Below are 14851 nucleotides of genomic sequence, written 5' to 3'. Positions count from 1 at the left end.
AGTTGAAAAAGGAAGAAACGGAGATGAAAAACTTCAAGTATTTTAAGAGTTATGATGGAAATAAATAGGCTCGCGCTTTCGCTAGCAGTTTACAGACCTACCTCTAATTGAATGACCATAACTCACTCAATTCAACTGGTCATTCATTGAAATTTATTTCATTTCGAAGGTGTCGAAGTGTAGTTTAAAATGGAAGAAATAGAGATGAAAAACCCCAAGTATTTTGAGAGTAATGATGGAAATAGTTAGACTCGCGCTTTGGTCTAGCAGTTTACCGACCTACCTGCGATTGATTGACCATAACTCACTCAATTGAACTCGGAATTGATTCAAATTCATGCCATTTAGAAGATGACAAAGTGTAGTTGAAAACGGAAGAAACGGAGATGAAAAACTCCAAGTATTTTAAGAGTTATGATGGAAATAGTTAGACTTGCGCTTCGGTCTAGCAGTTTACAGACCTACCTCTGATTGGTTGACCATAACTCACTCAATTCAACTCGGAATTGATTCAAATTCATGCCATTTCGAAGGTGTCGAAGTGTAAGTGAAAACAGAAGAAACGGAGATGAAAAACTCCAAGTATTTTAAGAGTTATGATGAAATAGTTAGACTCGCGCTTTGGTCTAGCAGTTTACAGACCTACCTCCGATTAATTGGCCATAACTCACTCAATTCAACTCGGAATTGATTCAAATTCATGCCATTTCGAAGATGTCGAAGTGTAGTTGAAAACGGAAGAAACGGAGATGAAAAACCCCAAGTATTTTCAGAGTTATGATGGAAATAGTTAGACTCGCGCTTTCACCTAGCAGTTTACATACCTACCTCCGATCGAATGACCATAACTCACTCAATTCAACTCAGAATTCATTGAAATTTGTTCCATTTCGAAGGAGTCGAAGTGTAGTATAAAACGGAAGAAAGGGAGATGAAAAACTCCAAGTATTTTAAGAGATATGATGAAAATAGTTAGACTCGCGCTTTCGCCTAGCAGTTTACAGTCCTACCTCCGATTTAATGACCGTAGCTCACTCAATTCAACTCGGAATTAATTGAAATTTGTTCCATTTCGAATGAGTCAAAGTGTAGTTTGAAACTGAAGAAACGGAGATTAAAAACTCCAAGTATTTTAACAGTTATGATGGAAATAGTTAGACTCACGCTTTGGCCTAGCAGTTTACAGACCTACCTCCGATTGAATGACCGTAACTCACTCAATTCAACTCGGATTTCATTGAAATTTGTTCCATTTCGAAGGAGTCAAAGTGTAGTTTAAAATGGAAGAAACGGAGATTAAAAACTCCAAGTATTTTAAGAATTATGATTGAAATAGTTAGACTCACGCTTTGCTCTAGCAGTTTACAGACCTACGTCCGATTGATTGACCCTATCTCACTCAATTCAACTCGGATTTGACTCAAATTCATCCCATTTCGAAGATGTCGTAGTGTAGTTGAAAATGGAAGAAACAGAGATGAAAAACTCCAAGTATTTTAAGAGTCATGATGGAAATAAATAGACTCGCGCTTTCGCCTAGCAGTTTCAGACCTACGTCCAATTGAATGACCATAGCTCACTCAATTCAACTCGTAATTAATTAAAATTTGTTCCATTTCGAAGGTGTCGAAGTATAGTTTAAAATGGAAGAAATGGTGATGAAAAACCTCAAGTATTTTGAGTGTTATGATGGAAGTAGTTAGACTCGCGCTTTGGTCTAGCAATTTACATACATACCTCCGATTGAATGACCATAACTCACTAAATTCAACTCGTAATTCATTGAAATTTGTTCCATTTTGAAGGTGTCGAAGTGTAGTGTAAAACAAAAGAAATGGAGATAAAAAACCCCAAGTATTTTGAGAGTAATGATGGAAATAGTTAGACTCGCGCTTTGGTCTAGCAGTTTGCCGACCTACCTCCGATTGATTGATCATAACTAACTCAATTAAACTCGGAATTGATTCAAACTCATACCACTTCGATGATGGCGAAGTGTAGCTGAAAACGGATGAAACGGAGATGAAAAAGTCCAAGTATTTTAAGAGTTATGATGGAAATAGTTAGACTCGCGCTTTGGTCGAGCAGTTTACAGAACTACCTCTGATTGATTGACCATAACCCCCTCAATTCAACTAGGAATTGATTCAAATTCATGCCATTTCGAAGGTGTCGAAGTGTAAGTGAAAACAGAAGAAACAGAGATGAAAAACTCTAAATATTTTAAGAGTTATGATAAAAATATTTAAACTCGCGCTTTGGTCTAGCAGTTTACAGACCTACCTCCGATTTATTGACCATAACTCACTCAATTCAACTCGGAATTGATTCAAATTCTGGCCATTTCGAAGATGTCGAAGTGTAAGTGAAAACACAAGAAACGGAGATGAAAAAATCCAAGTATTTTAAGAGTTATGATGAAAATAGTTAGACTCGCGCTTTGGTCTAGCAGTTTACAGACGTACCTCCGATTGATTGACCATAACTCACTAAATTCATGCCATTTTGAAGATGTCGAAGTGTAGTTGAAAACAAAAGAAACGGAGATGAAAAACTCCAAGTATTTTATGATTATGATAGAAATAGTTAGACTCGCGCTTTGGTCTAGCAGTTTATAGACTTACGTCCGATTGATTGATCATAACTCACTCAATTCAACTCGGAATTGAGTGAAATTCATGCCATTTCGAAGATGTCGTAGTGTAGTTGAAAACGAAAGAAACGGAGATGAAAAACTCTAAGTATTTTAAGAGTTATGATGGAAATAAATTGACTCGCGCTTTCGCATAGCAGTTTACAGACCTACCTCCAATTGAATGACGATAACTCACTAAATTCAACTCGTAATTCATTGAAATTTATTCCATTTCGAAGGTGTCGAAGTGTAGTTTAAAATGGAAGAAATGGAGATGAAAAACCCCAAGTATTTTGAGAGTAATGATGGAAATAGTTAGACTCGCGCTTCGATCTGGCAGTTTACCGACCTACCTCCGATTGATTGACCATAACTCACTCAATTCAACTCGGAATGGATTCAAATTCTTGCCATTTAGAAGATGACGAAGTGTAGTTGAAAACGGAAGAAACAGAGATGAAAAACTCCAAGTATTTTAAGAGTTATGATGGAAATAGTTAGACTTGCACTTCGGTCTAGCAGTTTACAGACCTACCTCTGATTGATTGACCAAAACTCACTCAATTCAACTCAGAATTGATTCAAATTCTTGCCATTTTAAAGATGTCGAAGTGTAAGTGAAAACAGAAGAAACGGAGATGAAAAAATCTAAGAATTTTAAGAGTTATGATCAAAATAGTTCGACTCGCGCTTTGGTCTAGCAGTTTACAGACCTACCTCCGACTGATTGACCATAACTCACTCAATTCAACTCGGAATTGATTCAAACTCATGCCATTTTGAAGATTTCGAAGTGTAGTTGAAAACGGAAGAAACGGTGATGAAAAAGCACAAGTATTTTAAGAGTTATGATGGAAATAGTTAGACTCGCCCTTTCGCCTAACAGTTTACAGACCTACCTTCGATTGAATGACCATAACTCACTCAATTCAACTCGGAATTTGTTGAAATTTGTTCCATTTCGAATGAGTCAAAGTGTAGTTTAAAACGGAAGAAACGGAGATTAAAAACTCCAAGTATTTTAACAGTTATGATGGATATGGTTAGACTCATGCTTTGGCCTAGCAGTTTACAGACCTACCTCCGAATGATTGACCATATCTCACTCAATTAAACTCAGAATTGATTCAAATTCATCCCATTTCGAAGATGTCTCAGTGTAGTTGAAAACAGAAGAAACGGAGTTGAAAAACTCCAAGTATTTTAAGAGTTATGATGAAAATAGTTAGACTCGCGCTTTGGTCTAGCAGTTTACAGACCTACCTCCTATTGATTGACCATAACTCACTCAATTCAACTCGGAATTGATTCAAATTCCTGCCATTTTGAAGATGTCGAACTGTAGTTGAAAACGGAAGAAATGGAGATGAAAAATCCCAAGTATTTTAAGAGTTATAATGGAAATAGTTAGACTCGCGCTTTCGCCTAGCAGTTTACAGACCTACCTCCGGTTGAATGACCATGACTCACTCAATTCAACTAGGAATTCACTGAAATTTGTTCCATTTCGAAGGAGTTGAAGTATAGTTTAAAACGGAAGAAACAGAGATGAAAAACATCATGTACTTTAAAAGTTATGATGGAAATAGTTAGACTCGCGCTTTCGCCTAGTAGTTTACAGACCTACCTCCGATTGAATGACTGTAACTCACTAAATTCAAGTCGGAATTCATTGAAATTTGTTCCATTTCGAAGGAGTCGAAGTGTAGTTTTAAACGGAAGAAACGGAGATTAAAAACTCTAACTAATTTAACAGTTATGATGGAAATAGTTAGACTCACGCTTTGGTCTAGCAGTTTACAGACCTACCTCCGATTGATTGACCATATCTCATTAAATTATACTCGGAATTGATTCAAATTCATCCCATTTCGAAGAGGTTGAAGTGTAGTTGAAAACAGAAGAAACGGAGATGAAAACTACAAGTATTTTAAGAGTTATGATGAAAATAGTTAGACTCGCGCTTTGGTGTAGTAGTTTACAGACCTACCTCCGATTGATTGACCATAACTCACTCAACATCCATCTTTTAGAGTTAGGAAGCCCTAGAGATGATATCATCAAGCATTTAGCCAAGTTTTGGAATGAGAATGAGAGGGTATTGAATCTTACATTAGGTTGATGAAGGATGAAGATTGAAAAAATAGAAAGTTTCCTATTTTAGAAACTTTATAAAATATCAATCTTTTAGACTTAGTAAACCGTAAAGATGGTGTCAAAGAGGTTTTAGTTAAGTTTTGAGATGAGAATGAAATGGTCTTGAATCTTAGATTTAGTTGATGAAGGATAGAGATGGAAAAAATAGAAAGGTTCTTATTTTAGAAACTTTATAAAACTTACATCTTTTAGACATAAGAAACCCTAGAGATGGTGTCAATGTGCTTTTAGAAAAGTTTTGGGATGACAATGAGTTGGTATTGAATTGTAGATTTAGTTGGAGAAGGATAGAGATTGAAAAATAGAAAGTTTCTTATTTTAGAGACATTATAAAACATCCACCTTTTAGACATACCAAACCCTATAGATGGATGGTGTCAACCAGCTTTTAGCCAAGTTTTGAGATTAGGATTAGATGGTATTGAATCTTAGATTTAGTTGATCAATGATGGAGATTGAAAATTAGAAAGATTCTTATTTTATAAACTTTATAAAACATCAATCTTTTAGACATAGAAAACCCTATAGATGGTGTCAAGGAACTTTTAGCCAAGATTTGAGATGAGGATTTAATGGTATCGAATCTTTGATTTATTTGAATAAGGATTGTGATTGAAAAAATAGAAAGTTACTTATTTTAGAAACATTATAAAATATCTAACTTTTAGACATTAGAAACCCTAGAGATGGTGTGAAGGAGCTTTCAGCTAAGTTTTGAGATGAGGATGAGATGATATTGAATTTTAAATTTTGTTGATGAAGGATGTAGATTGAAAAAATAAAAAGTTTCTTATTATTGAAACTTTGTAAGAAATCAATCTTTTAGACATAGGAAACCCAAAAGTTGGTGTCGATGAGGTTTTAGACAAGTTTTGAGATGAGGATGAGATGGTATTGAATCTTAGATTTAATTTATAAATGATGAAAATTGAAAAAATAGAAAGTTTCTTATTTTAGAAACTTTACAAAACATCAATCTTTTAGAGGTAGGAGACCTTAGACACGGTGTCAAGGAGCTTTTAGCCACGTTTTGGGATGAGGATGAGATGATATTGAATCTTAGATTTAGTTGATGAAGGATGAAGATTGAAAAAATAGAAAGTTTCTTATTTTAGAAAATTTATAAAACATCTATCTTTTAGACATAGGAAGCCCTAAAGGTGATATCAACGAGCTTTTAGCCAAGTTTTGGGATGAGAATGAGAGGGTATTGAATTTAGATTTAGTTGATGGAGGATGTAGATTGAAAAAATAGAAGGTTTCTTATTTTAGAAACTTTACAAAATATTAATCTTTTAGACTTAATAAACCCTAGAGATGGTGTCGTAGAGCTTTAGAGATGAGGATGATACGGTATTGAATCTTAGATTTAGTTTACGACGGATGGAGATTGAAAAATTGAAAGTTTCTTATTTTAGAAACTTTATAAAACATCTGTCTTTTACACATAGGAAGCCCTAGAGATAATACCAACGAGCTTTTAGCCAAGTTTTGGGACGAGAATGAGAGGCTATTGAATCTTAGATTTAGTTGATGAAGGATGGAGATTGAAAAAATAGAGAGTTTCTTATTTTAAAAACTTTATAAACTATTAATCTTTGGTGTCAAGGAGCTTTTTGCAAAGTTTTGAGATGGGATGAGATGATATTGAATCTTCGATTTAGTTGATGAAGGATGGAGATTGAAAAAATAGAAAGTTTCTTATTTTTGAAACTTTATAAGACATCAATCTTTTAGACATAAGAAACCCAAAAGATGGTGTCGTGGAGCTTTTAGCCAAGTTTTGAGATGTGGATGAGATGGTATTGAATCTTAGAATTAGTTTATAAAGGATGAAGATTGAAAAAATAGATAGTTTCTTATTTTAGAAACTTTACAAAACATCAATCTTTTAGATGTAAGAGACCCTAGACACGGTGTCAAGGAGCTTTTTGCCATATTTTGTGATGAGGATGAGCTGGTATTGAATCCTAGATTTAGTAGATTAAGGATGGAGATTGAAACAATAGAAGGTTTCTTGTTTTAGAAACTTTATAAAACATCCATCTTTTAAACATAGGAAGCCCTAGAGATGATACTAGAGATGATATCAACGAGCATTTAGCCAAGTCTTAGGATGAGAATCAGAGGGTATTGATTCTTAGATTTAGTTGATGAAGGATGGAGATTGGAAAAATAGAAGGTTTCTTATTTTAGAAACTTTACAAAATATCAATCTTTTAGACTTAATAAACCCTAGAGATGGTGTTAAGAAGCTTTTAGCCAAGTTTTGAGATGAGGATGATATGGTATTGAATTTTAGATTTAGTTTACGACGGATGGAGATTGAGAAATATAAAGTTTCTTATTTTAGAGACTTTTTAAAACATCCATCTTTTAGACAAATGAAACCCTAGAGATGATGTCAACGAGCATTTAGCCAAGTTTTGGGATCAGAATGAGAGGGTATTGAATCAAAGATTTCGTTGATGAAGGATGGAGGTTGAAAAAATAGAAAGTTTCTTATTTTAGAAAATTTGTAAAACGTCAATCTTTTAGACTTAGTAAATCATAGAGATGATTTAAAGAAGGTTTTAGCCAAGTTTTGAGACATAGGAAACCCTAGAGACGGGGTCAAGGAGCTTTAGCCAAGTTTTGAGGTGAGTATGATATGATATTGAATTTTAAATTTAGTTGATAAAGAATGAAGATTGAAAAAATAGGAAGTTTCATATTTTAAAAACTTTGGAAAACATCCATCTTTTAGACATAGGTAACCCTAGAGATGGTATCAAGGAGCTTTTAGCTAAGTTTTGAGATGAGGATGAGATGATATTGAATCTTACATTTAGTTGATGAAGGTTGGAGATTGAAGAAATGAAAGTTTCTTATTTTTGAAACTGTATAAGACATCAATCTTTTAGACATAGGAAACCCTACAGATGGTGTGAAGGAGATTTTAGCCAAGTTCTGGGATGAGGATGAGATGGTATTAAATCTTATATTTAGTTGATAAAGGATGAAGATTAAAAAATAGATAGTTTCTTATTTTATAAACTTTATAAAACATCCATCATTAGATATAGGGGACCCTAGACACGATGTCAAAGGGCTTTTAACCATGTTTAGGGATTAGTATGAGATGATACTGAATCTTAGATTTAGTTGATGAAGGATGGAGATTGAAAAAAGAGAAAGTTTCTTCTTTTAGAAACATTATAAAATATCCATCTTTTAGACATTGGAAGCCCTTGAGTGGATGTGAACGAGCTTTTAGCTAAGTTTTGGGATGGGAATGAGAGGGAATAAAATCTTAGATTTAGTTGATGAAAGATGGAGATTTAACTTGGCTTATTTTAGAAACTTAAATTAGGTTGATGAAGGATGAAGATTGAAAAAATAGAAAGTTTGATATTTTAGAAACTTTATAAAATATCAATCTGTTAGACTTAGTAAACCGTAAAGATGGTGTCAAGGAGGTTTTAGTTAAGTTTTGAGATGAGAATGAAATGGTCTTGAATCTTAGATTTAGTTAATGAAGGATAGAGATGGAAAAAATAGAAAGTTTCTTATTTTAGAAACTTTATAAAACTTACATCTTTTAGACATAAGAAACCCTAGAGATGGTGTCAATGTGCTTTTAGAGAAGTTTTGGGATGACAATGAGTTGGTATTGAATTGTAGATTTAGTTGGAGAAGGATAGAGATTGAAAAATAGAAAGTTTCTTATTTTAGAGACATTATAAAACATCCACCTTTTAGACATACCAAACCCCATAGATGGATGGTGTCAACGAGCTTTTAGCCAAGTTTTGAGATTAGGATTAGATGGTATTGAATCTTAGATTTAGTTGATCAATGATGGAGATTGAAAATTAGAAAGATTCTTATTTTAGAAACTTTATAAAACATCAATCTTTTAGACATAGAAAACCCTATAGATGGTGTCAAGGAACTTTTAGCCAAGATTTGAGATGAGGATTAGATGGTATCGAATCTTTGATTTATTTGAACAAGGATTGTGATTGAAAAAATAGAAAGTTTCTTACATTAGAAACTTTATAAAATATATAACTTTTAGACATTAGAAACCCTAGAGATGGTGTGAAGGAGCTTTTAGCTAAGTTTTGAGATGAGGATGAGATGATATTGAATCTTAAATTTAGTTGATGAAGGATGTAGATTGAAAAAATAAAAAGTTTCTTATTATTGAAACTTTGTAAGAAATCAATCTTTTAGACATAGGAAACCCAAAAGTTGGTGTCGATGAGGTTTTAGACAAGTTTTGAGATGAGGATGAGATGGTATTGAATCTTAGATTTAGTTTATAAATGATGAAAATTGAAAAAATAGAACGTTTCTTATTTTAGAAACTTTACAAAACATCAATCTTTTAGAGGTAGGAGACCTTAGACACGGTGTCAAGGAGCTTTTAGCCACGTTTTGGGATGAGGATGAGATGATATTGAATCTTAGATTTAGTTGATGAAGGATGAAGATTTAAAAAATAGAAAGTTTCTTATTTTAAAAACTTTATAAAACATCTATCTGTTAGACATAGGAAGCCCTAGAGGTGATATCAACGAGCTTTTAGTCAAGTTTTGGGATGAGAATGAGAGGGTATTGAATTTAGATTTAGTTGATGGATGATGTAGATTGAAAAAATAGAAGGTTTCTTATTTTAGAAACTTTACAAAATATTAATCTTTTAGACTTAATAAACCCTAGAGATGGTGTCGTAGAGCTTTTAGCCAAGTTTAGAGATGAGGATGATACGGTATTGAATCTTAGATTTAGTTTACGACGGATGGAGATTGAAAAATTGAAAGTTTCTTATTTTAGAAACTTTATAAAACATCCATCTTTTAGACATTGAAAACCCTAGAGATGGTGTCATGGAGTTTTTTGCCAAGTTTTTGGGTGAGGATGATATGTTATTGAATCTTAGATTTAGTTGATAGAGAATGGAGATTGAAAAAATAGAATATTTCTTATTTTTGAAACTTTATAAAACATCAATATTTTAGACTTTGTGAAACCCTAGAGATGGTGTAAAGAAGGTTTTTGCCAAGTTTTGAGATGAGGAAGAGTTTTGAGATGAGAAAGTATTTGTTTTCATTCTTAGATTTAGTTGATGATGGATGGAGATTTAAAAAATAGAAAGTTTCTTATTTTAGAAACTTTATAAAGCATCAATCTTTTAAACATTGGAAACCCTAGAGATGGGTGTCATGGAGTTTTTTGCCAAGTTTTTGGGTGGGGATGATATGGTATTGAATCTTAGATTTAGTTGATAGAGAATGGAGATTGAAAAATAGATAGTTTCTTATTTTAAAAACTTAAAAACACATCCATCTTTTAGACATAGCAAACCCTAGATATGGTGTCAAGGGGCTTTCAGCCTAGTTTTGGGATGATAATGTGATGGTACTTAATCTTAGATTTGGTTGATGAAGGATGGAGATTGAAAAAATAGAAAGTTTCTTATTTTGAAAACTTTATAAAACATCAATCTTTTAGACATATGAAACTTTAGAGATGATGTCAACGAACTTTTAGCCATGTTTTGGGATGAGAATGAGAGGGTATTGAATCTTAGATTTAGTTGATGAAGGATGAAGATTGAAAAAATAGAAAGTTTCTTACTTTTGAAACTTTATCAAACATCAATCTTTTAGATTTAGTAAACCCTAGAGATGGTGTGAATGAGCTTTTAGTTAAGTTTTTAGATAATGATGAGATGATTTTGAATCTTAGATTTAGTTGATAAAGGATGAGATTGAAAAAATAGAAAGTTTTTTATTTTAGAAACTTTATATAGCATCTATGTTTAGACATTCCTAGAGATGGTGTCCACACATCACATCTAACATTTATGCCTAAAAAGAGTTGGTATCAGTATCATCTGTCATCAGAATGAGCACTTGAATCTACCGTCTCTTAGGGAGGCAGAGAAGACTAGAGCCAATCCAATGCCAAATAACCCTGCTAGCTGTCTCCACATATCAAATCTAATCCTAACTCATCACATCTAAGAAAGCGGTAAACAAACGCATGCATAACTATAGCTAAAGAGACAAACCTGTACACTGAGCAAATGCCAGTAGATGATACAAAAGTAATAATCAGCAATAGTAAAGAGCTACAGCTAAACATGTGAGTAATCAAATAAGGAAATAATCCTAGTCTGAAAGAAGACATACTGTCATGGTCTTATGCAAGAAATAATGATAACTACAAACACAAACCCTATAGCACTAACAACAAACCCTAAGACTCTAATTTTTTTTTTGCGTGAATCTTGGATAGTCTGATGTTCATCTGAAGCAGCCTATGCATCCTCGCCTCTACAGGAATTAAGGCCTCATAGTTCTCACACCTATTCTAAACTACAATACCTAACAAATCTAAGACTGCTATCCTAGACTCAATCAACTATACTTGACTAACTGTTAATAGCTTATTGCATACGATTAGTTACGTTCCACTTGTTTGAAACTTTATAAGACATCCATCTTTTAGACATACGAAACCCTAGAGATGGTGTCGAAGAGCTTTTACCTAAGTTTTGAGATGAGGATGGGATGGTATTAAATTTTAGATTTAGTTGACAAAGGATGGAGAATGAAAAAATAGAAAGTTTCTTATTTTAGAAACTTCATAAAACATCTATCTTTTAGACATAGGAGACCGTAGAGAAGGTGTCGAAGAGCTTTTAGCCATGTTTTGGGTTGAAGATGAGATGATATTGAATCTTAGATTTAGTTGATGAATGATGGAAATTGAAAAAATAAAAAGTTTCTTATTATAGATACTTTATAAAACATCCATCTTTTAGACATAGGAAACCCTAGAGATGATGTCAACGAGCTTTTAGCAAAGTTTTTGGAGGAGAATGAGAAAGTATTGAATTTTAGATTTAGTTGATGAAGGATGTAGATTGAAAAAATAAAAAGTTTCTTATTTTAGAAACTTTATAAAACATCAATTTTTTAGACTTAATAAACCCTAGAGATGGTGTCAATGAGCTTTTAGGTAAGGTTTGAGATGAGGATGAGATGGTATTGCATCATAGATTTAGTTGGTAAAGTATGGAGATTGAAAAAATAGAAAGTTTCTTATTCTAGAAACTTTATAAAACATCCATCTTTTAGAGGTAGGAAATCCTAGAGGTGGTGTTAAAGAGCTTTTAGCCAAGTTTTAAGATGAGGATAAGATGGTATTGAATCTTAGATTTAGTTGGTAGGACGGAGATTGAAAAAATAGAAAGTTTCTTTTCTTAGAAAGCTTATAAAACATCCATATTTTATACATAGGAGACCCTAGAGATGGTGTGAATGAGCTTTAACCTAAGTTTGGGATGATGATAAGATGGTATTAAATCGTAGATTAAGGTGATAAAGTTTGGAGATTGAAAAAGTTGAAAGTTTCTTATTTTAGAAACTTTATAAAACGTCAATCTTTTTTACATAGGAAACCCTAGAGATGGTGTGAAGGAGATTTTGGCCAAGTTTTGAGATGAGGATGAGATGATATTGAATCTTAGATTTAGTTAATGAATGATGGAGATTGAAAAAATATAAAGTTTCTTATTTTAGACACTTTATAAAATATCAATCTTGTACACATAGTAAACCCTAGAGATGGTATCAAGGAACTTTGCCAAGTTCTGGGATGAGGATGAGATGGATAAAAGCTCCTTGACACGATCTCTAAGGTTTCTAATGTCTAAAAGATAGATGTTTTATAAAGTTTATAAAATCTGAAACTTTCTATTTTTTCAATATCCATCCTTCATCAACTAAATCTAAGATTCAATACCCTCTCATTCTCATCCCAAAACTTAGCTAAAAGCTCGTTGACATCATCTCTATGATTTTAATACCAAAAAAGATGGATATTATATAAAGTTTAAAAAATAAGAAACTTTATATTTTGTCAATCTCCATCCATCATCAACTAAATCTAAGATTTAATAACATTTCATCGCCATCCCAAAACTTGGCTAAAAGCTCATTGACACCATCCTTAAGGTCTCCAATGTTTAAAAGATGGATGTTTTACAAAGTTTCTACAATCAGAAACATTTTGTTTTTTCAATATCAATCTTGTTTAAAATCTGATACTGATAATAATAATCAAGACTCCCCCTCTGATGAGGAAGTCGACGAAACTCCCCCTGAAATCAAACATATGATTCAACAGGAGGAGAATCGCCGAGCGAAACCACTCGCAGAGAAAATTGAAACTGTGAATATTGGTATTGAAACTTTAATTCGGGAAATAAGGATTGGCAAAACTATATCTTCTGAGGAGCGCAAGGAATTAATTTCTTTACTTAAAGAGTTCAAGGAGGTTTTTGCTTGGTCTTATGATGACATGCCGGGATTGAGTGAGGAGATTGTTCAGCACAAATTACCCTTAATCCCTGGCATTAATCCAAAGAAGCAAAAGCTCCGAAAACTCAAAACTGAATGGGAGTTGAAAGTTTATGAAGAAGTCAAGAAGCTTCTAGAGGTGAAATTCATCCAAGTGGTCGAATACCCTGAATGGCTCGCTAATGTAGTACCGGTGCCTAAGAAGGATGGGAATGTTCGAATGTGTGTCGATTTTCGGGACCTGAACAAGGCAAGTCCAAAAGATGATTTTCCATTGCCGAACATTGATCTTCAGGTGGATAATACGGCTGGACATGCTCTGTTATCCTTTATGGATGGGTTCTCGGGATATAACCAGATCAAGATGGCACCTGAGGACATGATGAAAATAGCATTCATTACTCAGTGGGGTACTTACTGCTACAGAGTGATGCCGTTTGGTTTGAAAAATACTGGTGCTACTGAGGGCTGCAACCACTCTTCTTCATGATATGATTCACAAAGAAGTCGAAGTCTATGAAGATGACATGATCATTAAAGCAAAGACTAGACCAGAGAATACAGTTGCCTTGAGAAAATTCTTTGAGAGAATCAGGAAATATCAGCTTTGCCTGAATCTAAACAAGTGTGTATTTGGAGTTACATCAGGGAAACTCCTTGGATTTATGGTCAGTGAAAGAGGAATTGAGGTGGATCCTCAAAAGATCAAGGCAATCCAGGAAATAAAACCGCCAAAGACAGAAACCAGATCAGAGGTTTCTTTGGGAAAGTTCAATACTTGAGAAGGTTCATATCTCATTTAACTATGACATGTGAACCAATTTTCAAGCTTTTAAAGAAGAATTCCTAGAAGAAATGGAATGAGGAGTGTCAGGAAGCTTTTAAAAAAGTTAAACACTGTTTATCTTTGCCTCCTGTTTTATCTTCCGTTATTCCAGGCAAACCATTGTTGTTGTACTTGTCCATCACAGACACAGCAATGGGTTGTATGCTTGCTCAGAAAGGTTCAAAATCTAAGCGGGAAAGGCCCATCTATTACATCAGTTAGAAGATGCTAGAATATGAGTTAAAGTACACTGTTTTGAAAAAGACTTGTCTAGCATTAGTTTGGGTTACCCCACATTATCTGTTATCGAACAAGGTTCTTTTACTTTCACGGATAGATCCGTTAAAGTACTTGTTTGAGAAGCCCGCCCTTACTGGAAGAACCGCAAGGTGGTTGTTATTGTTATCTGAGTTTGACATCACTTATGTCACTCAAAAGTCCATCAAAGGACGGGTTATAGCAGAGCAGTTAGCTGATTCTCCTACAGAGGAGAATATTTTTCTGAAATCTGAATTTCCTGATGAAGAGATTATGGATATTGAAGAAGAAACTCTGAGTACCAAGTTGTTGATGTATTTTGATGGAGCAGTCAATAACTAGGGTCAAGGAGTAGGTGCAGTTTTGATATCTCTAAAGAAAGAGTATATTCCTATATCCATCAAGCTGCAGTTTGAGTGCACGAACAACATGGCAGAATATGAAGCCTGTATTGCAGGACTTGAGGCGGCTCTAGCTCTTCAAATTCAAGTCATAGATGTGTTTGGGGACTCAATGCTCATTATTTGTCAAATCAATGGGCAGTGGAAAACTCGAGAAGATAAATTGATCCCGTATAATACATATTTGGAATCTCTGGTTAAAAAATTTAAGAATATC

General features: G+C 33.7%; 1 protein-coding gene across 1 annotated transcript in view; it reads left to right on the top strand.

The window, feature by feature from the left end:
* Positions 1 to 14851, top strand: part of LOC143861404 (uncharacterized) — a 48525-nt gene that overhangs the window by 33386 nt on the left and 288 nt on the right. Inside the window, exons 2-5 of the mRNA XM_077372329.1 lie at positions 14088 to 14153; positions 14240 to 14322; positions 14414 to 14563; positions 14645 to 14775. Coding sequence (XP_077228444.1) covers positions 14088 to 14153; positions 14240 to 14322; positions 14414 to 14563; positions 14645 to 14775 — 430 coding nt within the window. The remainder of the gene's footprint in view (positions 1 to 14087; positions 14154 to 14239; positions 14323 to 14413; positions 14564 to 14644; positions 14776 to 14851) is intronic.

Source organism: Tasmannia lanceolata, unplaced genomic scaffold (assembly GCF_043159265.1).
Source record: "Tasmannia lanceolata isolate RefF3 unplaced genomic scaffold, GAP_Taslan_0.1 ptg000037l, whole genome shotgun sequence".
Classification (NCBI taxonomy): Eukaryota; Viridiplantae; Streptophyta; class Magnoliopsida; order Canellales; family Winteraceae; genus Tasmannia; species Tasmannia lanceolata.
Note: the sequence above shows the minus strand (reverse complement) of the source record. Positions and strands in the feature narration are given on the sequence as shown.